The 27,458-nt window shown below is 41.3% G+C and overlaps 2 protein-coding genes across 2 annotated transcripts in view; one reads left to right on the plus strand and one right to left on the minus strand.

Moving 5' to 3' along the window:
* Positions 1-4,637: 4,637 nt before the first annotated feature.
* ST8SIA6 (ST8 alpha-N-acetyl-neuraminide alpha-2,8-sialyltransferase 6) overlaps positions 4,638-27,458 on the minus strand; it is a 149,352-nt gene continuing 126,531 nt past the window's right edge. The window contains exons 5-8 of the mRNA XM_027073539.2: positions 15,301-15,445; positions 11,229-11,341; positions 7,697-7,789; positions 4,638-6,050 (exon numbers count right to left, since the gene is read on the minus strand). Coding sequence (XP_026929340.1) covers positions 5,576-6,050; positions 7,697-7,789; positions 11,229-11,341; positions 15,301-15,445 — 826 coding nt within the window. The 3' untranslated portion in view covers positions 4,638-5,575. The remainder of the gene's footprint in view (positions 6,051-7,696; positions 7,790-11,228; positions 11,342-15,300; positions 15,446-27,458) is intronic.
* LOC106979861 (sorting nexin-7-like) lies at positions 15,514-17,400 on the plus strand. The gene is given in 5 exon segments (XM_053199646.1): positions 15,514-15,651; positions 15,739-15,871; positions 16,280-16,567; positions 16,570-16,944; positions 16,947-17,400. Coding segments are annotated over 5 exon segments (1,212 nt in total). The 3' UTR covers positions 17,225-17,400.

The raw sequence follows: 27,458 nt of genomic DNA on the forward strand, positions 1-27,458 counted from the left end.
GGAAACAATGTTTTTCAGATATTGAACATTAGGCAAGTCAGGAAAGTAATCCTTGAGAAAAAGACTCCAGGTTAGCAGAGTCCCACAGTGGCCCTAGCTTACTGCCTAGATGGTTACCAGGCCACAGCACAGGGAGGGGACACTCGGGCAGAGTCTGGTGGTCTCTGTGAGTAGGAGTCAGGGTGTGTCAAGGTAAATCCAGAGTGGAGAGGGCTTCACAGAGAAAAATCTCTGCACAGGGTTCTCCTCTAGCCTTCAGTCAGTACAGACCAGCACATGTGAGGGAGGAAACTACCTAAATCTGGAAAAGAATCACCCAAAAGGAGAAGAAACAAGTCCTAAAAGTTAAAAAGGACAGAATAATTCACGCTGTTCCCAGACAGAAAAGAAAATCTTGTAATTCATGGGGGTACTGGGTAGGGTACTCATAAGGCTATCATCTCAGTATGAGAAAAACTTGAAAGAGAGACACTGAGTGAGCAGGGGAGGGGCAGAGAAAGAGAGAGAAGGAGAGGGAGAGAATCTCAAGCAGGCTCTGCACCATCAACACAGAGCCCCACAGGGGGCTTGAACTCACCAACTGTGAGATCTGACCTGAGCCAAAACCAAGAGTTGGACACTTAACCGACTGAGCTGCCAGGCGCCCTAGCACTTCTATGGTTTTTAACGAAGTCTAAAAGTAAGCCTCGAAAAGGAACAAACTGTTTACAAGTAACTGAATTTCTCCCCAGAAAAAATCTCAACATATTTATAGAAACATCAAAATATTCAACACCCACCAAAGTAAAATTCACAATATCTGGCATTCAATAAAAAAATTCCAGACTTTCAAAGAAGCAGGAAAATACAACTTACAGTGAGGAGAAAAATCTATCAGTGGAAACAGATCCAGGAATTACATCAATGATGGAATTAATAAGGACACTGAAAGGGTTATAAGTATATTCCATATGTTCAAAAATGCAGAAGAATTTTAAAAAAAGGTAGAGGAATGAACAAGCCTGTTCAATAAAGACATGGAAGCTATAAAAAGGCACAAATTGAACATCTATCAATGTTTGAAATGAACAACATACTGGATGGGATTGATGCCAGTTTGACACTAGAGAAGAAAATATTAGTCAAGTTGAAGATACAGGAATAGGAACTATCAAAATGAAAGACCCCCCCCAAAAATTATTAAAAAAAGGAAGAATGAACAGAGAGTCAGTGAGCTAGAGAACAAATTTCAAGGAGTGTAATGTATGTGTTAACTGGTGTCCTTGAAGAAGGAGAAGGAAGAGGAACAGAAAAAATATGTGAAAATAATGTCTTTTCTCCATTATGTAAGCAGTGTATCTTTATCATGTATCGCCCACATTTTCCTGATAAAAAGAAGAGTGCTCCTGGAAGAGTGATGACCCAGAGAAGATACAGGCATGAGAAATATCCCTGTCCATCCATCTTCAGGAAAAGTAATGGTGACTTTTACTACGGGATCAGGCTTCTCGAAGCCATATGCAAATAGGAAGGCTTTAACTTATCCAGAGGATTGTTTTTAATCAAAGATAAAGTAAGAGGGGCGCCTGGGTGGCTCAGTTGGTTGAGTGACTTCAGCTCAGCTCATCATCTCACAGTTTGTGAGTTTGAGCCCCGCCTTGGGCTTGCTACATTCAGTGCACAGCCCGCTTCAGAACTTCTGTCCACCACTCTCTCTGTCCCTTCCCCACTCATGCTCTCTCTCTCAAAAATAAACGGAATATTAAACATTTAAAAAAATTTTTAATGTTTACTTATTTTTGAGAGACAGAGCACAAGTTGGGAAGGGGCAGAGAGAGTGGGAGACACAGAATCCGAAGCAGGCTCCAGCTTACAGCTGGTGCTTACAGCTCAGAGCCTGGCATGGGGCTTGAACCCATGGACTGGAAGATCATGACTTGAGCTGAAGTCAGATGCTTAACTGACTGAGCCACCCAGGTGCCCCTAAAAACATTTTTTAAAATAAAACAGTAAAAGTAAGAAATATTCTTACTAGGTCAAGGGCTTCAGATATTTCATGAGAATCTCTGAGATTTCTTGTGTTTACTAGCATAACAATGTGTTTTCACGTCATGTTACATAAATAAAATGTTTTGCATGTCATAAATATACTACACATTGCATCTTAACTATACTTCTCAGGTAGCTATTTAGGATGGGAGCAGATCTGTTATCTACAAGATTTTCCAATTTTCCTAAAGCTTCCTGAAATTCATGGAATGATTTAAGGTACATGACATGATATAGTATTGAGCTGGTACATTTTTTGTAAGCAAGAAAAAAAACCTAGCCTCAAACAGGCCTGATTTATGGCTTAATTCAGTATTCTATACATACAGAGTCCTCAAAAGAAAAAAAGAAAGTCCTTGGCTGATTACCTGGCTGAGAGCCCACATATTTACATGCAGAAGAAAATCTTCTTTCATGAGAGTCATGATCTATTTGCCTTTCTCTTTTGTTAGGAGAAAAAAAAAAATCCGAGACTTCAAGGACCATTATATTGTGTAATGCTTAACTCTATGCAGTCGTTCACAGAGTCCTTTCAAGGGACCATACAGCACTATGGACTATATGTTTAAATATATAATCTGCCTTACCTTCAGATTTAGATGAAAATTATTTTAGCATCTTGCTATTTGGTTACATTGTCCAGTGGCGCTGAACAAGTAAAGAACAGAATCAAGCAAGCTAGTATTTCCCCTAGAAAACTAGTGACATGTGGTATTATGAACAGGAGTCCTGACTAAAGTTTGGTACTTTCTAGTACCAGTAATCAGACTTTCTATTTTCAACGCTCATGGATGCACTTCAAGTTTAAGAGCGGAAGATCAAATCCAATCCATCAATATTTAAGCAATGCTCATTATGCCCGTAGATTCCTGAGAGTGTCACAGTCAGACTTGGTGGTTAATCTATAAGATGGAGTTCACAGTTTTCTTTGTTTTGATCTTGGTATAAAAACTTGTAATAATTTGCCATTACAGAACAAAAAGAACTGTGACTTATGATTTACAATTCACATAGCTGATATATTGTATCATCAAAATTTATGGGTTTTTTTCCTTTTTTTAAAACTTTTTTTAATGTTTATTTATTCTTGAGAGAGACAGAGACAGAATGTGAGTAGGTTAGGGGCAGAGAGAGAGGGAGACACAGAATCCGAAGCAGGCTCCAGGCTCTGAGCTGTCAGCACAGAGCCTGACGCGGGGCTCAAACCCACCAACTGTGAGATCATGACTTGAGCCGAAGTCGGTCACTCAACCGACTGAGCCACCCAGGGTGCCCCAAAACTTATGTTTTATTGTATTTTAGAAGGTTAAAAAAATTCTATTTTGGCACAAAAGGGCATTATTGGCACATCATAATGGGACATGTGGTAGGTTGTCCTCCACCAAAGAGGAAATGTTGTGATGTGAGTGAGGCCTCCCATTGATTTCACAAGTTACAGACCAACTTGGGAAAGAGAAACAAAGAAAACGCATGTTCTTTTTGATCAAAGACTTTTGGTTAATGCGACCCTAACCTAGCCAGGATTGTTGCAAAATTTCAACATGCTTTTAGGATGCCAATACAAATATTAATATAAATGTTAAAAAGAAAACCAACTTCAGTTATGTTCATGTACAAAGGTCTACAATTATCTCCACAACTTGTTTTTTTTTTTTTTTCCTACTGAACTTTTACTAGAATGTTGGTATCCTTAGGATGTGCTTCTTGATCTCACAGTGTTGGGGAGGTCATCAAGAGGACACGATTGCCAGTTGACCCATGAGTGGGACCCCAGCAACTGGAGGCTCCTTATTCCCTCCCCTGTCCCTGGCATGTGCATTCTATTTGCCTTCCCTGCTCCCAGAAGCTTCCCCAAGGACACAGCCCTGAGACAGTGATGTGGTGTTGAGACCAAGTGGACAATTTACACGTCTGACCCCGGTTAAGGCCTCTACATAAACTTTTAAGTTTAGCAGACAGATGTGGAGGCCTACTAGTCTTGTGGCCACCCAAGACAATCCCATATGCAAGGTCCCTTGCTTATTTAAAGGGCCACCTACCAATCTGAAGTGGCCTGCCTCTTTGTTTGGTCTCTCCCTGTGTTCTGTGGACAGGGGCCAGTTTTGGATTACACCTGGGAAGTTCCAGAGAAGTCTGCGATCCAACACGTACCATTTCAAATACTTCTGAAATTTGTTACCAGTGACACTGAAGATTCTACTTTGATATTCTAGAGAAGATTTCCTCAGGTAAAACAGTAAGTTATATGGGGGAAAACGTAAGTAATCTCTGTCCTTAATCATATATAATTTTTACTAAAATAACTTCTGAATATCTATTCCTTCATCACCGCAAAACAAAAAGATGAATAAATTAGACTTCATGTAACTAAAAGCATGCTCCTTTTAGAAAATATTTATATATGAAGTTTTAAGCAATTTATGGAGCCAACAGGTTTCATCTGCTACAGAAGAACAAATAAAATGTGATCAAAGAATGGCATAAAACAATGTCAACCACAATGAAATGGAAGAGGTACTTTACCAAAATAAGCAGCTGACAGCAGAGTGTTCTTAAAAGGGAACCTTTAGTAAAACAGCAGTCTGGCTACGGTAAGAATTCAGAATTATATTTGTAATACCGTATTACAGTTGGTCATACACGTGTCCATTTCTTCCTGAAGGGCTTGGTCTTTATGTCCCTCTCACAGACACAGCCTGTTACAGGGTCTGACATGAAGTAGCTGTTTGATAATTAAAAAAACAACAACAACAACTAAATTGAATGCGTGACCCCACAGATAAGAACACAGGTAAGAAAAACCGGGTACTGTAACTCCTCATGCTCTTGAAATAGGTTCTCAGTGGAAAAGGAAAATGCTTAAGAGTAAAGTCAGGAAGTTAATATAAATTATAAAGAGTGACTTCGAAATGTAGACAAAGGAGGAAAAACATTGGCCTAAGTCCAACCAACACACCGTTGCAGCTAACGACACAATTCGTGAAGGTAATCAGAAGCAGGCACATTATCACCCAAAGAGAAGGATTTGATTCCTGAAGAATCAAGGGTTTGCTGTAAGTCCTTATATGCACTCTTCGAAGACAGGAAGAAGGACGAGATGGATATGACCCATAATAGAGAGGCGTGCTGAGGAAAGAGCCCCAGCGAACGCTGGCATTTCACAGCTGTTCTCTCCAGGAAGGGTCCTCAAGACCGCCTGCCTTTTATTATCAGTCTGGTGAGCGTGGAAACGGCTACGATAGATACCAACAAGGAAAAATTCGGGGAGTCCCTACCTCATCAGGCCAAACATCCTTCGCCAAGAGTTTTCACAGATTACCACGTTTGCCTGAAGCGAGTTAGATTATCACGGTCCCCATTTCACAGGGAGGGAAACTGCAAATCCGAACAAGTTCATGAGCTGCTGAGGACGCAAGCTTAGCGGGGAGCTCTGATCAAACCAGGTTTCAGGGCTCTTTCTCTTCTCCCTACAACCACGGCTTTTCCTGTGGGGAAACACTGTCACTCACCCACCGCGTTGTATCAAAACCACCCCCACCTTAAGATACTATGCTTGGGCTATTTCACATTTGCTAAATTGCAATTTGAGGATTCCCTTCAAGTGAAGTTGGAGAATTTGTCTATATTCTTTGGGCATCTCATGGAAACCGCGTTTAGGGAGGTTGTTGTCATAGTAGTGATGGCTGACGGGTGTGTCTTTTACCGTTCTAGAGAAGGGCCAAAAGCCATACAGCTTCACATGCTCACACAGCTCCACGGCCACACTTGTGACCATCAGGCCGGAGGACAGGCGAAACTCTGTCACACCTTCAGTTCTCCAGAAGTGGGCGAGATTTCTCAGGTACTTGGGGTGGAAAAAGAGAACCTTTTGTCTTGCGTGAGCCTCTTTGAGTGTGTTATACACTTTAAAAGAGGCAATGGTGTTGGCCCTGAAAGAAAACGCTGGCAGAAGAAGGAATGCGTCTCCGTAGGTTGCAATGTCCTCCAGAAATATTTCTTTTTTTTTCTTTAAGTTCCCATACCTGCCAGATTAAAACAAAAACAAAAGCAAAAAACCACCACCATCATCATTATGATCAAAGTAGCAGTTTGGGTTACATAAGGCTGAACTGACCACTGGCCAAGCAACTGAACCACTTTTAAGAGACAATGGACTCAAGTACAAGGAAGCATCTTATAAATATCAAGGGGTAGGTCTTCACTGCTCTTTTGAGGTATCTGTAAGCCTTCATTTATATTTTCTTTCTTTCTTTCTTTCTTTTTTTTTTAATGCTTATTTATTTTTGAGAGACAGAGAGAAACAGAGAGTGAGCGGGGAAGGGGCACAGAGAGAGGGAGACACAGAATCGGAAGCAGATTCCAGGCTCTGAGCTGTCAGCACAGAGCCCGAAGTGGGGCTTGAACCCACAGACCGTGAGATCATGACCTGAGCTGAAGTCAGATGGTTAACCAACTGAGCCACCTAAGTGCCCCCCATTTATATCTTCTTACTGGGCTATATCCCCACTGGACCACACATTTCTTACATTATTTTAGTTTCCAACTCAGTAATTTCTTTCTCTAAGGTTGCTTTTTGATACACAAATACTTCTAAATTAATAATGATTGATGTTTTCTCAAACAGTACACTCTTGAAATGTCTACACATTAAAAAAAAAGTCACTGAGCTGTACACCTGTTATTTGTGCATCTTTCTGTGCGTGTGATCATACAAGTTTCCTCTGAAGAACTTAAAATATCTGTATCCATACACACACACCACACGTCAAATTTATCCCATGTATCGTGATAGCTCTGTATGTGTGATTCAAAGAATACGTTCGTAAATATACTAATCTGTGTGATCGTGTTTAAAAAATAAACTTCTGGGATACAGGTACAATATTTTATATTATTTTAAGATATACTAGAACTCTCTGAATATATATTTCTATTGTGTATTTTATTAATAATGATTATTGGTCAATTTTGATGAAAACAATGGAGCAAAACTATGTATGGGATTTTTATCAACCAGCAACATTTTGTAGTAGTTCTGCTGCAAAAAATGAAATAAAGGAATTATTTTTTGTTAATAAACTATCTGAAGTAAAAACTGTTTTTTTGGGGGGGGGCCAGGTTCTCCCAAGGCTCACTCTCTGAAGTTTCTAAACTCTTTATCAAGAAACTGCTCTCAAGAGTAACACTAAAACTCTGAAAGAAAATTCTCAAAAGTAACTTTACTATTGTTACAAAAGACGAAGAGATAAATGAGTTTGCATTTGATTAGTAATGTTCAGCTTATGACATTACAAGTACAATTGGTCAGGGCACCCGGCTGCCTCAGTCAGTCGAGCATGTGACTCTTGATCTCGGGGATTGTAAGTTCAAGCACCACACTGAGTGTAGAAATTACTTAAAAAATAAAGTAACATCTTTAAAATAAAATAAAATAAAATAAAATGATTTCCTTAAAAAAAAAGTACAACTGGTCATACCTCTTATGAGGTATAACCTTGAGAAAAAGTAAAAAATTATGAATATATTCTTCTATCTTTTCCCCAAAAGTCATTCCAGCCATATTGCAAGTTAGTTTCAGCAACAAGAGTAGTGTTTTTCAGCAACAAAGAAATGTGTTCGACAATGAAACGAATGTTCTCAAACAGTTGTGTAACTTGGAGGTACTTACTTTAGTTTTATGATACTGGGATTTACAGTCACAACATTGGTTTTACTGCCAACGTCTTTACTAACATTTCCTGTAATTGGGGGGAGGTTACACCTGAAATTTGAAAAAAAAAAAGTATTTTCAAAATACGACTTATAAAAAAAGCACACGTACACATATGATCACTGTCACTTTACTGGAGAAAACTGTTGCTATCAAGGGGTTCTGAATTGGTCCGATTTCCATTTAAAACTATTTAATAAGTACTGAACTCTTTCTTTTTAATTAAAAAAATGCTTTTAATGCTTATTTATTTTTGAGAGAGAGACAGACTACGAGCAGGAGAGGGGCAGAGAGAGACAGAGACATAGAATCCAAAGCAGGCTCCAGGCTCTGAGCTGTCAGCACAGCTCAGCTCAGAGCCTGATGTAGGGCTTGAACATGAACCATGAGATTATGACCCAAGCGGAAGTCAGATGCTTGACCCACCAAGCCGCCCAGGCACCCTCGTACTGAACTCTTAACTGGCATTTCAACAGTGTATGAAATATACAAACTTGATAAATGTTTTCAATATTAAGACCCTTATATCTATCAAATGAGAAATGACAATTACCTTGCCAAGCTTCTGAAGAGTTCATAATCCTGTTATTAAAATTATTATTTCTATTGATTATATTCCCATTGTGGTATGATCGCCAATTTACAGATTTAAAAAAATTGAGGCATGGGGACTAAGGTTACAGTCTGCCAGAAGCAAACACTGTATTAAAAAAAATCAAAATCTCCTGATTCCCATATGGATAGTTTTTCTTGTACCAAATTATGCTGTTAATAAATAAAACCCTAATGTTCCTATAATGATGTTTTCATCTAAATGTTCTCTTCCTCTTTTGAGTACTAATTTGTCTTTAGTACTCAAAACAAATTAAGAATTGTAATTTTGAGTAATTATATTCCTTTCACAAAAAAGAGACGGTTGGTTATGACTCCCCAAGTATTGCTTATAGAATTTCAAGTAGACCATTTCTTTAAAGCTATACATACAAAGGAAGCATATTTGAGTGCTTCCTAAGGAAAGCTGTTTAAAGTTCATGTGTTCTGCAGTGACTGAGGTTGAAATAGTATTCCACACTCTATGAAACATAAAATCAAATGAACCATGTGCATCTCTCATTGATAAAAAAATAAAAAAGATATACCAGAAAATAATTAAATATGGCACCTTGGGAAAAATAAATATTAATCACAGATAATAGTCCACAGAAATGCCCTCATTAATGGACATCCTGTAGTAACAAATCTACTTTCTCTAAAAAAATATATTCTTTTAATGTTTTATTTATTTTTGACAGAGAGAGAGAGAGCATGAGCAGGGGAGGGTCAGAGAGAGAGGGGGACACAGAATCCGAAACAGGCTCCAGGCTCTGAGCTGTCAGCCCAGAGCCCAATGCAGGGCTAGAACTCACAAACCGTGAGATCATGACCTGAGCCGAAGTTGGACGCTCAACCGACTGAGCCACCCAGGCACCCCACAAATCTACTTTCTAAAACAGTCTCATACTCTTTTGAAAACCAAAGGTGATTTCCAATATAGTGTCATAGGAAACTCCAAGGCAAACTACATATACAGTAGTAGTTGGTAAAACCATTCATCACCCCTCTTTTTGTTCCTTACATACTTAACTGGGAGCTCCCAGTCTCTTGAAAGGAAGAAATGAATAATAAGCAGTTTCCAGGTTGTTTTTATAAAACTCTGGACACTTATTGCCAAAATCTGGTCAGGCTTCAAATTTAAATAAATTTTAATGACTCTGACGACACTGAAACCCTCATTTGGCCTTTCAGTCTGGGAGGCTAACTTCACAGGGAACTCAGCATCAGCAACATATCTGAGCCTCAGCAAATGCAGACTCTAGAAATGTACACACCTACTGTAGAGTTATAATTTTTTTGATGTTTATTTATCTTTGAGAGCGAGAGAGAGACAGAGAGCAAGCAGGGGAGGGGCAGAGAGAAAGAGGGAGACACAGGATCCGAAGCAGCTATAGAGCTATAAATTAAGAAGTTGTTGAGTTCTTTGTATTTATTTTTAATGTTTTTATTTATTTTTGAGACAGAGAGAGACAGAGCATGAGCAGGGGAGGAGCAGAGAGAGAGGGAGACACAGAATCCGAGGCAGGCTCCAGGCTCTGAGCTGTCAGCACAGAGCCCGACGCGGGGCTCGAACTCACAGACTGTGAGATCATGACCTGAGCCGAAGTCAGATGCCCAAGCCACTGAGCCACCCAGGTGCCCCTGCTTGTATTTTTAAGTCTAAATCTGTATTTCCTGTATCTGCTATAAGGTAAAATGAACATTAGGCATAAACGTCCCCACAGATGTTCTGGGAATTTTAAGTCTATACAAAGTCTAGCACAAGAAGAATTATGTATCTTTATTATGGCTTTTTCAAAATGGCTAAATCCTTCAGGTATTGGTCATTTTGACATTAATCGTGAGGAGCACATTCAGTGACCTGCTGGAGTGTCAAATCTATTGGTCTGTCATTACCTTCAGTATAAAAACTTTAAATGAGATTAAAGTGAGGCAGTGGGTTGGGGGTGGGGAGCTACCGACTGAAAATCTTCCTTTTCAGTTGCTAAAAAGGGCAGCCTGAAATCAATAAAGATGAAAGGATGTCCTCTGATGTATGAAATCAGTACCTCTGCAATACGAAGAAACAGATTTCGACTTACTTTTTAAAAAGGTGCATTTCAATTGAAATCCATCCTCACAGGGATGAATCACCTTTCCGTCGAATTCTGAAAGCGCAGAAACTCTGTAGCTTGGCTTGTTAGCACAGGCACACAGAGAAACCACTTTTGCTTCTGTTTTTGCAAGCTAGCAGGTATTGAGACACCAACACTTTAAAAGACCAGAATCTAGAAGCCCCACAATTTCTTGTTTTTTGTTTTTTTTTAATTTCAAGCCAGAGAACTAAATAAACAATGATGTAGCATGGCAATAGGGTGAAGGTCAGCATTTTCTTAAGTTTTATCTGAGAACAAAACTCTCGAAATGCTCTGTTAAAAAATATTTTTTTAAATATATATAAACCATAATTATATCTGTGTATCTGTGTGTGTGTATGTGTGTGTGTGTGTGTATATATATATATATATATGTATATATATATATATATACATATATATATATAGTCTTTTTTTTTCAGGTGAACCTGGGAAATATTGTTCTCCAGAGTCCTTCTCAGGGAGCCATGGCATCCTTACGACACTGAAGGCTCTGAGAAGTCCTGCAGTGAAGATCCTTTTTCACCATGATCTCAAGCTGAGCTTCTGCAAAGGGGCCACAGCACAGTTTTATCCTTCTGGTATAAACATGCTGAGGAACCCGTGATCCATTTCACACTTCAGGAAAGGCCATCTACGTCATTTGTAGACTTAAGCAACACAGCTCAAAGGTCAAAATTTACACGGAGTAGCTTTACACTATCCTTTTAAAATATCCAACTGATCTTTGGTTTCAAAGGAACCAATTTGACAGGTCTTACCTAAAAACGAAGTCGGATTTGTCTATTTCGGCTCCACAAAGAGACTTATTCAGAATCCCCCCGTTTCCAACCACGGCACACCGATTATAAGGGTGCTCCATAAAAGGCTGAGACTATCAGGAGAAAGTGAAATATCTTTAGTTTCAGAACCATAACCATCACCGCTTAATTCCAGCAGCTTAATATTTAGACATGCTAAGGAAAGAAAAAAAGCAAGGAAAAAAAGCAGAAGTAGCAATGCTGATCAACTACGACTTATAATAAAATATGCTGTAAACTTATACTATACCTCTCATTTCTCTTGAGAGGAATAGACAGTGTATCGAATACCATATAATGTAGTACTATAAAATATAATACATTTGCTCATAAAATATAACTTACTGTATTTTACACCACGTTAATTAAGTAAATAACATTAGAATGGCAAAATCCCGCATTGGGTCTTTCCAACAAACAGGAACATTTTCAGCAAAATGGAGGAAATAAAGCAATTAGAAAGTATCATTAAATCCTCTATTCTCGGGCATAAAATTAATAGCTAATTTAGCGGAAGTTTCCCGTGCTTCTTAAATAGTTAGACCTTCAGGCTCAGTGCTGACATAAGATTGCTGCCTGCCATCTCTCCACAAATGACCAGCCGCGGTTCTTTAGGGAGGCCCTACTGACTCTGTGTTGACATATTTCAAATTAATTTCCAAGGCCTGAATCTTTTATATTTCCTCCTAGGACCGGACTTGCCGACTCCAAAAGACGTCCCCCTTTTACCATATCCTTCCCAGTCGGAAACCTAACTTCTCGAGTCAACAGCACGCTTTCCCCTTCCTGGTCGCTTTCCCTGAAAGAACGATGTGACCTTGGGCAGCACGAAGGACGGCAGATCAGACACATGGTCCTCGTTTACCAGTTTTGTCTTCAGAATTCAGGTGGAGGTCTTCAAGGGCACAGAGGGTGTTTCTGACGCTTAGCTTTCCCTCTTCTGTCACCACAGACCTCGCACAATGCAATGGACACGGTGATTTTACCGTAAGTGCGGGCTGGCGCAATGGCCTGCCCTCGTGCAGCCTCCAGCCTTGTGCTGGGGCGCACCTGTACCAGCGGGTGGGAGCCAACTGGTAAATATTCAGGAATTGTGTGCACTGTTGTTAAACCACGGGTAAATATGGGGGGCCTGGGTGGCTTAGTCGGTTGAGGGTCCAATTCTTAATTTCGACTCAGGTCATGATCCCAGGGTTGCGGGATTGAACCCCGTCCCGTGTCAGTCCTTCAAGAATGTGGAGGAGCTTAAGATTCTCTCTCTCTCCCTCTGATCATCTCCCCTGCTCACGCGCTCTTACTTTATAAAAGAAATAAAACAATAATAATAGTAATAATAATAATAATAATAATAAAAAACATTGGTAAATTTAAATCGGCCACAGTGGGGGTACTTACACCACCAAAATCGGCCAACGCTACAAATCAGGGCACCCTACTTCCCAAAAACAGTTTACCAGTACCAATGGCAACACCTCAGGGCCAACGGGGTTCTCAGAAGCCCAAAGTAACCCATGAATCCTTATGACTGTGATGTGCTCCTGACGCTCTACCTGGGGGATGCCAAACAAGCAAAGAAAACCCTAGTTCGGTACTAGGTTTGTCTCTAGCAACTAAAAATCACATGGTGCATATTATACAAGAGACACTGATCCAAGTGCAAAACTTATTAATGCATGTAATCCAAACAACAACCTCAGCGTTTTACAGACAGGAAATAAAGGCATGGGTTTAAGTAACAGCTAGCAGGAGCGAGAGGTGGGATTCAAACCCTTGAAAGAGTCCACGCTCTCATTCACAACACATTACACAGCTTCTCATATTCAATGAATAAAATGTTAATTTAATTATGTATCCGATTCCTCTTTGTATCTGCAACGCCCAGCGGTACCTGGCTCTTAAATTAATGGTTCCCAAATACCTCAGGGTATTTGAAGTTCACTGCACTGCTAGCTCAAGGTGTCTTCCAACCGTGTTTACTCAACACGACCACAATAAATTCTGAATTCCATACACTGGGTAGAATGCAAATATTCTCTAAATGGTACAACAGAAAAGATTACTGAAGGAAACATCATCTCCAATTAAGCACACGAAACAATGTTTTTCTCTGGCTTCTCGGTCAACTGGGTGAAAAAGCCCATATGCTTTGGGATCTCACATTCGGCATGCGTTCACATGAATTACAAACTCCAATGGTTCTTAAAAGAAAGCTCCCAAGAAAATGGAAAAAATTTGTGCCACGCTGAGCAATGCCTGCTCATTGCTCACCCTGGTTGAAAACCAACTTTGTTTTCTTTTTAAATAACTTAGCAAAAGTGTTTGGAGGAAATGACTTCACGACATTCATCAAAAGTATCTATTGTCACCTTCTTGCTGCATGTTCCACAGTGTTCCAGAGTGCACTGTGGCAGAGGAGAGCACCGGGGTGGGGGGTGGGGGGTGGGTATGCGGGGAGCAGGGTGAGGAGGAGGTCAGCTCCCTCACATGCCTCATCCATGGAAAGGGAGTGGCCTAGCTTTGCAAGCCTTACTGTACTGACTTCAGAATTCCCTCCCCCTAATTCTGAAAACTCAGTGTAAATTTGGAAAATGGATGCTGTTATTATTAATTGCACACAGAATTATCAAGTTTCGGTTAAGTTATTCTTTTCAAGGTGACAATTAGAAGCAAAAAAAAAAATACCTGCTGCTTCTCTATTCTAGTCAGTCTAAAGCAAGGAAAACACTAGAAAGAGTTGCTCATTATGAAACTCTCCCAGGCCGTCCTTGATAAGGAATAGAAATATTCTTTACTTATTATCTTTTTAATTATTGGTAATTTCAATGGATCATGAGGGCATTTTTAGAACGCTTTGAGTTATTTTTGGTCCCCCTTTCCTCCCAGAAAATTTGCAATATTTATTCTCTATCATTTGCTATTCAGTTCTCAATCATTCCCAGCAAATTCGTCTTCCTTTGAATTATAATATCAAAAGAAAATCTGGAACAACTTGCATGACCAAAAAATTAGTTGTAAGAGGTCAAAGTTCTAACAAAAGGGAATTAATGGCAAGAACTGAATATTCTACAGTTGGTAAAGTCATCCCATGTTTGACCACATTGCCTTAGCTTAACTGCTTTTAATCAAATCATGAAAAGATGCCCGAGAGTGTGTGTTTATGAGCAACAGGATGTTCTGCAGGACAAAAATTTTCCCCAAGTTCGGGTTTATATTCAAGGAGAAGTTTCCTCTTACGATGACACTGTGCCATTACTCACTAGTTTATTTAATGAATACATAATGAACGCATATATATGCACTGGGAAATGTTCCGGAGCTTGGGATACATCAATGAACACACTACCCAGAAATCTCTGTCTTGTGAGGTTATGATCGTTGACCGCAAATCCTTAACATATTTACTTCCCAAAGACTAGCCACTAAACCCACAGTTCTTTGTGGATGAATTGATTCAGTCACCAAAACTGACAACTGGATGAATCTCATTCCAGGTGAAAAACGGTCCTCTTCCCAAGCCCCAGTAATTACTGTGCACAAAGCCCAAATACCTCATCTCATTCAAGGATGAGTCATGAAGGACTCAAGGACTCGGAGAGCTTATCATGTAAGATATAAATACATTCCCCACAGAGCTACTTGCATTCAAAATTGCCTTTCTATTTATTTATTTTTTAGGGAGATTGAGCGAATATGAGCAGGGGAGGGGCAGAGAGAGACAGAAAGAGACAGAGAGAAAGAATCTCAAGTAGGCTCCACACTCAGTGCAGAGCCCAATGGGGGGTTTGATCCCACGACTCTGGGATCATGACCTGAGCCCAAATCAAGACTCGGACGCTCAACCGACTGAGCCACCCAGGCGCCCCCCCAAAAGTGCCTTTTTAAAATGGACCCCTACAAACATCTTACACAACAAAACCACATACAGTATTTTAATTCTAAGTTAACCCCTCTATTTGTCTAAGTTACAACATAAAGTGAGAGGAAAGTCACCTGGAATGGTGACACAAATAAACCACAACAAGCCCTTACTCACCACTGGAAACATGTTAAAAATGTTCTCTCTAATTAGGATTTCATTTTTGCTTTCCACCTCGTAACTCATGTTGGTCCCAGCTGGAGTGTTATTCTGAGAAACAATGAAGTTTTGGGCAGCATCACAACAGGAGGCAAGTTTTGCTCTGCAAAGGATAAGAAAAAAAGCGAACCAAGGAATGAGATAAAAAAAAAACCGGAAACAGAGGCTACAATGGAAAATGCAAGAGGGTTCTGCCATAGTGACTCTCAGGAAGAAGAGGCATCATTCACAGTGACATGTTCATCTCATTGCGTCCTAACTGACCTGGATGGTGAAATGGTGGCCTGGCCGGAAAAAAGGGCAAAGAATGTAAAACATACATTCAGGTAGGGACCCTCTCACCAGCAGAAAATACTCGTTGACATAACGGTTCACATATACAAATGTACGCCCAAGCTCCCGGCTGGGGGCACCGGTGGGGAAAGCCCGGGGGTCGGCGCCCCCCTCCTGGGCAGCAGCGACTCCTCCACCCTGCTCCAGGCCGAGCTGCTGGATCTGGACGAGGACGAGGACGACCTGGAGGTGTTCAGTAAGGATGCCTCATTGATGGACATGAATTCCTTCAGCCCTATGATGCCAGATCTTTTCATTACAGTTGATGAACCCAAAAGCCACGTTACCACAATTGAACCTTTCATTACTTACAGGATTACTACTAAGACATCTCGTGGGGAATTTGACTCCAGCGAATTTGAAGTTAGGAGACGTTATCAAGATTTCCTTTGGTGGGGCGCCTGGATGGCTCAGTCGGTTAAGCGTCTGACTTCGGCTCAGGTCATGATCTCACGGTTCGTGAGTTCGAGCCCCGCGTCGGGCTCTGTGCTGACAGCTCAGAGCCTGGAGCCTGTTTCAGATTCTGTGTCTCCCTCTCTCTCTCTGACCCTCCCCCATTCATGCTCTCTCTCTGTCTCAAAAGTAAACATTAAAAAAAAAAAAGATTTCCTTTGGTTGAAAGGAAAACTTGAAGACGCACATCCCACTCTGATTATTCCACCATTGCCTGAGAAGTTTATCATGAAAGGTATGGTGGGGCGCTTTAACGATGACTTCATTGAAATACGGAGGAAGGCGCTACGTAAGTTCCCGAACCGAATTGCTGATCACCCAATTCTAACATTTAATGAAGACTTCAAAGTATTTCTTACTGCACCAGCTTGGGAGCTCTCTTCTCACAAGAAGCAAGGGCCTGGATTACTCAGCAGGATGGGGCAGACAGTCAGAGCTGTTGTGCTGCAATGAGAGGAGTAAAAAGCCGCCCAGAAGGGTTCACGGAAATGAATAACTTTGTTGAAGTTTTTAGCCAGAAAATAAATTTGATAGACAAAATATCTCAGAGAACTTACAAGGAAGAAAGGGAATGTTCTGATGAAATGAAAGAATATGGCCCAATCCATATTCTGTGGTCGGCGTCAGAAGAAGATCTGGTTGATACTCTAAAAGGGATTGCCAGCTGCGTTGACAAATGCTGTAAGGACACTGAAAAACGGACGTCTGGACTCTCAGAGGCCCTGCTTCCTGTAGTACATGAGTATGTACTTTATAGTGAAATGTTAATGGGTGTTATGGAAAGGAGAGACCAAATACAAGCAGAACTGGACCCAAAGAGGAAGCTTTGACCTATAAAAAGGCAGATACTGATCTGCTTACAGAAGAGACTGGAAAACTTGAAGATAAAGTGGAATGCGCTAATAATGCCCTGAAAGCAGACTGGGAAAGATGGAGACATAATGTGCAAAATGGCATCAAGTCAGCATTTACAGATATGACTGAGGAGAATATCCAGTATTATGAACAGTGCCTTGCTACACGGGAATCCTTCCTTGCATCACAGACTGACCTCCACTTGGAAGAAACCTCTGAAGATAAACCTGAATCCCACTGAGGACTTCTGTGCTATCTTTGGGAGACAGCATCTATTAACCAAAGTTACTCTTTCTGGATGGACTGTGTCCTTTATAAAGTGGGTGAAAAACATTTAGCACTATCTGGAAGACCAACAGCTTGAAACTCAGGTATTCCAGATCACTGACATGAATTGGATACACCCGTGTGTGTGTGTGTGTGTGTGTGTGTGTGTGTGTGTGTGTGTATACACACACACACGAATATATATACATGAATATATATATATATAAATATTTAGCTTAGTTTTTATTTTAAATTTATGTGCCAATAATTACATATAGAAAATTTTTTGTCCAAATATTTGTTTGTGGAACATGTCCTTTTAAATATATCATGAAGACTCAGTTTTAATAAAAAGTTTAATATAAAACAAAATGAAACAAAACAAAACAACAAATGTACGCCTAAGGATCACGTTGTAACATTGAAGAGAAAATGACAGGATGCACTGTAATTATTTCATAGTAATTATAAGGTACAGAAGGTACATTAAGAACAGTGTTACAGTCACCAAAGCAACATGTAGTCATTTACTAGGAAACAAGCCCAATGAAAGGAAGAATCATTCGATACAGTGATTTGTTTCTGGCTTCAGTGGTTTAATTCACAAGCACAAAGTATTTATATTCAAGGTGTACGACTTCATGTTTTGACATGTTTGTACACTGTGGGACAGTCCCCACCACAATCGAGCTAACTTACCTACCCATCACCTCACATGGCTGTCTTCCCCCCTCCGCCTTGTTTTGTGGTGAGAACAGTTAAGATTTACTCCTTTGGCAAATTTCTAGCATACAATTTAGTATTGCTATCCACAGTCACGCAGTTGTAAAGTAACAGTGACTTTCTAAGTGAACTTAAAGTTGCCAGTCCTTATAGAAAGCCTAGAAAAATGTAATTTATTTATGTTTAAAATTTTTTTTTAATGTTTATTCATTTTTGAGAGACAGAGAGAGACAAAGAGAGACAGAGCGTGAGCTGGGGAGGGGCAGAGAGAGAGGGAGACACAGAATCCGAAGCAGGCTCCAGGCTCCAAGCTGTCAGCACAGAGTCCGACGTGGGGCTCAAACCCGCAGACTGTGAGAACATGTCCTGAGCTGAAGTTGGATGCGTAACCAACTGAGCCACCCAGGCACCCCAAGAAAAATGTAATTTAAAACCAAGCTGTGTTTACAACTCCTACATGGAGCAAAACATTATTAATAGAACATAGGCCCAGTCAGGTCCTTTCATGGATCATCTGAGTTTTCCCCTGACCTCTGGCAGGTCAATCTAGATCCACTCAGAATTTCTATTTTGCTTCCATATTTTCTAGGGATGCAGGGTCCACAGCATCACCTGGTAATTATTCCAGAGTCTGATCAACCTTGAAGTCCAGGGATTCTCCCATTTGCACAACTCCATTATCTCTTAACTTCAATCCATTTCCCTTGTTAGTTTTCATAGGATGTCTCCGTAAAAACACTTCATGTAATTGAAAATGGTAATAAATCAAGCAGAACTTGAACCTTTTCAATCTTGAAGCCTTCAGAGAAGTTTCTCTTTTCTCTCAGATTTTCCTCCTAGGACCAGTTTTTCATTATTTTAGTCATCTTGTTCCTCTTTAAATCTTTACTTATTTCTCCATATTACTTAAAAATATGTATCATACAGGCTCTTAAGACAGAGAAAAAACTGAGGGTTGCTGGACAGGAGGTGGGCAGGGGATGGGGTAAATGGGTGATGGGGATTACGGAGGGCACTTGTGATGAGCACTGGGTGTTATATATAAGTGATGAGTCACAAAGCCCTACTACTGAAACTAATATTATACTACATGTTAACTAGAATTTAAATAAAAAATTGGAAAAGGAAAAATATATATAACAAAGCTGAATTCAATCCTAGCACAAGGACAGTGAATATTCAGTGAAAAGGGCTGACTATGGTCGCTGCTGACACCCTAGATTCATAACTGGTCCTTCCCCATTGGTTGGTTTTTGGTCTGGAACGGTATATTTTTGTACATGTTCCTATTGAATTTTGTCTTTCTGAAAAAATACAATGCTCTAATCTGTCACGATCATGTTGAATTATATTCCAGTCTTTCTGATTTTCAGTAATTCTCAGGGTATAAAAAGTCAGTGCTGTGATATGATTTGTACCCTAAAATCAATATTTTCAACAATACTTATCAGTTCATCTATATCATTTAACTAGTACATTCTTCTTAATCGAATTCTATCACCGGCTTATCCCTCTTTGGTCAGAACCTATCATGTCTTAAAGATAGTTCATGGAGACTGACAAAAAGAAAAATTAAAAATGAAAGGATGTGGAGTCAAAAACATGATCTTAAGTAGTTTTTAATTATAAATTTAACTTCATAACAATTCGTATTGTGAAATCAAAATTCTTATGTGTTTATTATTTTAAATGTCTCTTTTATGCAGCATTTTGAGCAAAGACAGTAGAATAAATTCTCATTTACCTTTAACAAGTAGCTAAACTTCTCTAAGGATATTCAGTGCTTAAAAGAATATTGTAGGGGCACCTGGGTGACTCAGTAGGTTAAGCGTCTGACTTCAGCTCAGGTCATGATCTCTCAGTTTGTGAGTTCAAGCCCCATGTGGGCCTTGTGCTGACAGCTCAGAGCCTGAAGCCCATTTAGGATTCTGTATCTCCCTCTCTCTCTGCCCCTCGCCCATTCACACCTTGTCTCCCTCTCCTTCAAAAATAAAATAAAACATTAAAAAAAAGAGAATATTGTATCACCAAAACACTAACCACTGCATGCTTTGTGTTTTTTTATATTAATAGGTTTTCTGAAATTCAATTTTTAACATTGTATTATAAAATTTTCAAACCTATAGGAAAATGCAAAGAATTGGCCAAGAAGTACCTGAATAACTACCAGCTAGATTCTATAATTCACTTTTGCATTTGCCTTATTGCGTTATTATTGTGTATTCATCAATCCATTTTTGTTGTTATAGTTATCACAATTCAAATACAGATATCGGTACACTTCACTGCTAAAGATTTCAACACTGATATCATTATTTTGTTTACATTTGCGGGTAAATTTTACATACAATAAAATCATAAGCACATTTGATGAGTTTTGAAAAACGTACACACCCCTGTAACCCAACCCCTATCAAAATACAGACTCTTATCTACACCCTAGAGAATTCCCTCATATCCCTTCCCAACCTGTCTCTAGCCCTTACCCACCTCCAGGTAAGCACTTTTGTCATTAGAGTTTTTGCCAAAGATTGGTTTGCTGGGGCGCCTGGATGGTGCAGTCGGTTGAGCATCCAACTTTGGCTCAGGTCATGATCTCACAGTTTCTGAGTTCAAGCCCTGCGTCAGGCTCGATGCTGACAGCTCAGAGCCCGGAGCCTGCTTTGGATTCTGTGTCTCCCTCTCTCTCTGCCCCTTCCCTGCTTGCAATCTGTCTCTCTCTCTCTCTCTCCCTCAAAAATAAGTAAACATTAAAAAAAAAAAAAAAAGAAAAAGATTAGTTAGCCTGTTCTAGAATCCATATAAACAGAATCACATAGTGCATATGCTTTTGCATAAGACTTCCTTCTCTCAGTATATAAATGCTTTTACAATCCATCTACATGGCTGTGTGTATCACTAGCTTGTTCTTTTTCATTGCTGGAGTACTATTCCACTGTATGGATATGCCAGAATTGATTTAGCTATTGCCTTTGCACTTAAAAAAAAAAATCACTATCAAAAATCAATGTGAAACACCTCATAATAACCTCCCAGGAAAAATATCAGAATAATTATCTCAAATTTCATTTGTGAAGCTTGTCTTCACTGGCCAAAGGGACTTTGTAAGGCTTTACATTCAGTGGCAGAATTATAAATGCATGCTGTCACTTCCCAGCTCATGCATGCAGTAGAGACCCTGTGGTAGCCAGTGTCAGTATAAAGTTGAGGTACGTAGAGCAAAAAGAACAAAATGGAATTTTATCTCTGTTATCCCATTTCCCATCATTCCTAAACAGAGTCACTTCTGGTCTCTGGAGACTCTAAAGTCAGCTAGGTATGTTCACAATAATGAACAATTTCCCCTTCTTGTATAAAAAGAGCAGGAAACATTTAAAACATGGACACTGTTGGTATTACCTACACGTGATGGTTAACTTGATGTGTGAGTTTGGACCAAGGCAATGCCCAGATACGGATAAAACACTATTTCTGGGTCCGTCTGTGAGGGTGTGTCCAGAAGAGATGAGCATCTGAACTGCTGGACTGAGTAAAGAAGACTGCCCTCCCTGCCCAGTGCAGGTGGGTGTCGTCCAATCTGTTGATGGCCCGAGTACAACAGAAGATGGAAGAAGGCAAATCTGCTCCCTGTGTGAGCTGGGCTGCCCATCTTCTCCTGTCATCAGACATCGGTGTCCGTCTTCTCCTGTCATGAGACATTGGTGTCCGTCTTCTATTGTCATCAGACATTGGTGTCATCAGACATCGGTGTCCATCTTCTCCTGTCATCAGACATCGGTGCTCCTGGTTCTCAGACCTTCAGACTGAAGATGAGAACTCATACCCCCACACCCTCTCCCCCACTTCTTGGGTCTTGAAACTCAGACTAGAACCTTCACCATTGGCTTCTTTTTCTTCCAGGCCTTCAGTTTTGGTTCCCACCGGCTTTCCTGTGTCTCCAGCTTGCAGATGGCAGATAATGAGACTTCTCAGCCTCCATAACTGTGTGAGCCAATCCCTCAAAATTCATGTCTATCTATCTAGATATATCCTACTGACTCTGTTCCTCTAGAAAGCCCCAATACAGATACAGGTACAAAGAAGTGGGCTGCTCCTGTGACAAATACGTACCAAAAAATGTACAAGTGGCTCTTGAAGTGGATGATGGGGAGAGTTTTTAGGCACATGCTAGAAAAGGCCTAGACTTCCACGAACAGAATTTTAAAGGTGTTTCTGTTAAGAACTCAGGAAGAAAAGAGGAGCTCTGTAGAGAAAGATTCCATCTTCTACAGATTAAGAAGCAGAATACTGGAAGATACGTGGATGCTACCTAACGGCTGTTCTGATGAGGTCTCAGATGGAAATGAGGGACATGTTATTATCAGAGGACAATGGAGAAGAGGTGATCCTTGTTACAAAGTGGCAAAGAACTTGGTTTTGAATTGTGTTTTGGCTCCAGAGTTTTGTGGAAGGTAGGTGCTCAAACTGGATATTTAACTGAGGAGATTTCTAAGCAAAATATTGAGGGAGTAGCTTAGTTCCTCTTGACTGCTTATCACAACATGCAAGAAGAGAGAGATGACCGGAAGACTGAACTACTCACCAAGGGAGAAGCAGGACTTACAGATCTGGAAAATTCTCAGACTATCCACATTGCAACAAAATGAGAAAGCATGTTCAGGAGAGAGCACTAAGAGGGTGCTCAAGAATCTGTTTGATAAGGAGATTAATATGGGTGTGAACCAGACTTAATCAACCACCCAGCAGGAAGACTACCGGTTTGAACTGAAGAAGAGGGGCACAACAAGGAGAAAAGGAAGGCTGTCAGAGTGAGAATTAATAGGATGGGACCACAGAGCTATCTGGCTGCAAACACACACTATTCTTCAAGATCAGGGAAGAATGACCCAACATTGATTCAGGCTATCAGGGGTGCATCCTTGGTTTCAAGAAGGGAGATATGCCTTTGACAGGCCAGACAGCCTCTGCTCAAAGCTGTGCTGGTGGGGCCACTTGGGGACCCATCCTTGCCTGCAGAGCTTGGGGACAGGACCCCAACCCAGTGGGCCTGGAGGGCGGAGCCCAAGAGTTCAGAAGTTTGTCTTGCTAAGTGCTGTACCTGCTTGGGACCTGTCATTCTCTCCTTTCCTAGTTTCCCCTTTTGAAGTGGGAATGTCTATCCTATGCCTGTCCCACCAGGGTTATTTTGAAGCACATGCCTTGTCTGGTTTGACAAAACTGGAGAGGAATTCTGCTTCAGGATTAACTGTACCTCGAGCTCACTCCTATCTGATTTAGGGGATATTTAGATGAGACTTTAGACTTCAGAGTTGATGCTGGAACCAGTTAAGCCTTTGGGAGCTGTTGGGATGGAATGGATGCATTTTGCATATGAGAAGGACATCAATTTGGGGGGACTGCGCGTAATACATCATGGACAAGACATCTGTGTCTTCCCATAGAGATCCTACCCGCCACATGATGGTGTTAGAAGGTGGGGCTTGTGGGAGGTGATTAGGATTAAGTGAGGTCACAAGGGTGGAGCCCTAATGATGGATTAGTGCCCTCAGAGAGTCCTCAGAGAACCTGCTTCCCCTCTCTGCTCTCCGCCCCATGAAGCACAACAAGAAGGCTCAGTCTGCAACCTCGAAGAGGGTCCTTACCAGAACTCGATCACGCTGGCCCTGATCTCAGACTTTTTCGCCTCCAGAACGGTGAGAAATCCATGCCTGCTGTTTATTAGCCACCTAGTCTATGCAACTTTGTTATAACAACCCAAACTGACTACGACACTAGAAAATATGATCTTTACCACGACACCTAAATTGTCCAAACTGTGTGGTTTCACATTCCACGATAGTAAATGTCCAACAAGATGAGCATGCACAAACCACACACTTGGAAAGCACCCTAGACTTTCCAGAGCACTTTCACATCCACTTATGTCATCTGATTCCCGTGACAACCAGGGAAACAGAAAAGATTATTCTCATTTCAGAGATGAGAAAACTGGAGTTGAGAGAGGTTAAATGACTTGACCGAGGCACCCAGCTTATAAATGACCCCGACCCAAGTCTCCTGTGACATTCAATTCTCTGCAGTTTACACGAGAGTATAATTGGGGGTGGGAGGTGGGGGGTAATAATCTCATTGGGAGTTTCTTCCTTCAGGACGCTTTCCATAATGGCACCACCACAACATAATGGTTCCCCCAAATAATGTTGGTAACGCCTCACTGAAAACTTGCCCATTCACAACTCAAAGGTGGCAAGAAGTTTACATATAAATACTCCAATCCTATATATAACTGAGATATTCAAGGCTCTTGTTTTACATGACATACAGGGTCCCCCAGGGAATCAAGGTTAAAGCGGTCCAGCCAATGTGCTTCCCCGTGTCAAAGGGAGAAGAAATCCCCAGCTTGATGATGGTCTAATGCTTGTGGTTTCATACCTTCAGACAACTTCCTCTATACGCTCCGGTTTCAAAAAGCAAAGATTAGGGGCACCTGGTTGGCTCAGTCGTTAAGCGACAGACTCTTGGTTTCAGCTCAGATCGTGATCTCACAGCTGGTGGGATCAAGCCCCACGTCAGGCTCTGTGCTGAGTGTGGAGCCTGCCTGAGACTCTCTGTCTCTGCCCCTCCACGCCCCCTCTTTCTCTCAAAAATAAATAAATAAAAGGGGGGGGGGAAAGCAAAGATTACTCCCCTCCATGCCCAGGAAAGAAGCAAATGGGAGTTCCAGAACTGAAAAGAATTTACATACTTTCCCACGTGCTTACTTCTCAAGAAGCAGGTTGGTCTCGAAAGAATCGGGCTTAACCCCTGTAGCCTAAACCTAAAACGATGGAGTCCGGAAAATGTGCACGTCATCTCCGTATCACGTCTGGTCCAGGAGATACCCTTCTGAAAAGGGGATCTTTCTTAGAACCGCAGAAATGCCTTTTTCTTTTACACTGGCGGGGCTGAGTGTTTCCTTTGTTTTTGTTTTGTTTATTTTGTTTTGTTTTCCTATCCGTTTTAGGTCTCAGGTCAGAATGCTTCTTCGGTTCTAAACAGGATGCTTCCTGGATTTCCATGAAATGTTGATGAGTGCCTCAGGCTTACAGCGTGACAGGCTGTGGAATACACTTGTGAATACTAACGACCAGACCGCCCCAGCTCGGAGCTCACAGGCGTCTCTTCTGTTTATCAAACTCCCCCAAACTCCTTAATAAGATGTGGGACGGTTAGGGTGAGGCAGAGGGTACAGGCACTTGCTGAGTGTTAATAAATAGCACCCTTCCTCTGAGATCCATTCTCGAAGACTCTAACGAGGATCTGAGGAAAGGGAGCTTTAAAACTTAAGCCCTTGTACAACCTAATCATCCTCATCAGGTCCAAAACAGTCACATTTCTTTTCCGTCACCAAAACCACCACATGCTTGGGCTAAGCAATACACCAACTCACTGCCTCTTTCCTCGTGATGTCCCCCGCCCCCCGCTTTTTTCTTTTTTCTTTTGGTCTTTCTTCTGTGTCTACTCTACATTCTATAATTCATTGATTGACCACTAATAAAAATATCAAACACTTAGCGCACTCTGACTATATGCTAAATATTTCACATATATTATCTCACTAAGCCCCACAATAACCCTATAAAATAGGTAGAGTTGCCACTTATTTTACAGTGGAGGACAACCCAGGCTTGTCAGAGGTGAGGAGGTCACACATCACGTATTCATTCATACGTACTTAGCACGGGGGTAGTTACTGAGCACTGGGAGATGCCCTGTCTACACATGAATGAATAAACCCAGCACTGCCTCTGTCTTAATGGTATTTGCGATCTAGTAAGGAAGAAAATAAACAGGTTTTCAAGGATGCACGGGAAGGGTAGCAGTTTATGACACCCGCCCTCAAATACGCGGCGTTGCTACGTTGATTATTTTGAGCTGCTGGCAGTTGAAAAGCAGCAAATGCAGGAAGTTTTCTTTGAATTCCCCTTATCTGCCTAAAGGAGCTTAATAGTCATAAATCCCCTGCTCAGTAGTTCCACCAACGAGGGAAGATGGGTCCTTATCGCAGGAGAGGAAACGAGACATCACACGCAGACTTTGTCGTAAACTATCACACCTCCCAACCGGTCTCCTAAGAACCCTCATCTTTCCTAAAACCCACGGACTCTCCCCTAAGAGGCCTACATGCCCCTGCTCTTTCCCCATGAGGATGGGATCTCAGCCTGAATTCGAAGTCCCCTCGGGGAGACACTCATCTTTCCGCGGGTGTCACCCACGGAGTCTACATGTCCATAATGTTCTATTTGTTTTTCTCACTCATTTCTCTTTCGTTACAGGGGTTTCAGCCAAGAACTCAGAAGGGGAGAGGAAAATCCTTCTCCTCCCCAGAAACTGTAGAACAGTAAAGGGTAAGGCCGAGATTCACACCCAGAACTCAAACCCTTACTATAAAGCCCCTCTCAGCCAATGCCCTACAAAGTGCCATGATGTGCAATGCTCCCTACAAAGGAATTGGGGGACACTAAATAAGTAAAGTGTGCTAGTTTGAACCACCGTATCTTACACTCTAATAGATTTTTCTAGAACCCTCCAGTTCATAATTGGAAGCCACTGTCAAAAAAAGTAAGAGAGCACTGTGGGCTCAAAGGGCCTTTTGTATCCTGTAACTATCGGTATCACATGACGTAACATCCCGGCCCCGTCTCCACGCACCTCGTCACACTCTCGTAGCCACATTGGGCTCTGTGTGAGTCTGGGAGTTTGTGTGTGAGCCTGTGTGTGCAGCACGGTGGTGTGGGGGCATGGGGAAGGTGGAAGAGAAAGAATAATTTGGAACTGGAGTGCCTGGGTGGCTCAGTCGGTTAAGCATCCAACTCTCGATTTTGACTCAGGTCACGAATTCACGGTTCGTGAGTTCAAGCCCTGCCTCAGACTCCGCGCCGACGGTGCTGAGCCTGCAGGGACTCTCTCTCTCCTCTCTCTGCCCCTTCAGCACTCTCTGTTACTCAAAATCAATAAATAAACTTGAAAAAAGAAAGAAGGCTTTGGTATGAGAGGTTGAGAATAAGTCATCCCTGGCACGGAGGCTTTGAGGAATGAAGAAGATTTCCAATCAGGTTTTAAATGGACTCATGATAACAGCAGCGTGTAGTGGCTTACTAAAATTCAAATGTGATGTGAACCACATAATTAAAGGAACAGAGGCCACACAAAGTGGGGAGAGATGCACCGTCCTCTGTCATGCTCAGGCGACACTCCGTGTGCTTGGGTCTGTTGTGTAAACTCTGCTTTCAAAAGCACATTGAGAAGCCAGGGCCCCTGTCTGGAGGCAGCAGGTCTGCTGGTGGAAGAAATGAAATTCGTGACAGGTTGAAAGCAAAACAAAACAAAACAAACTAACAACGTCCAGATTGGAGAAAGACAGATGCCTTCTCCAATTAACAGCTGCGTGCAAATATTATATGTATGTGTATATATATATATATATATATATATCCAGAAGGAAT

Source organism: Acinonyx jubatus, chromosome B4 (genome assembly GCF_027475565.1).
Source record: "Acinonyx jubatus isolate Ajub_Pintada_27869175 chromosome B4, VMU_Ajub_asm_v1.0, whole genome shotgun sequence".
In the NCBI taxonomy this organism is placed as follows: Eukaryota; Metazoa; Chordata; class Mammalia; order Carnivora; family Felidae; genus Acinonyx; species Acinonyx jubatus.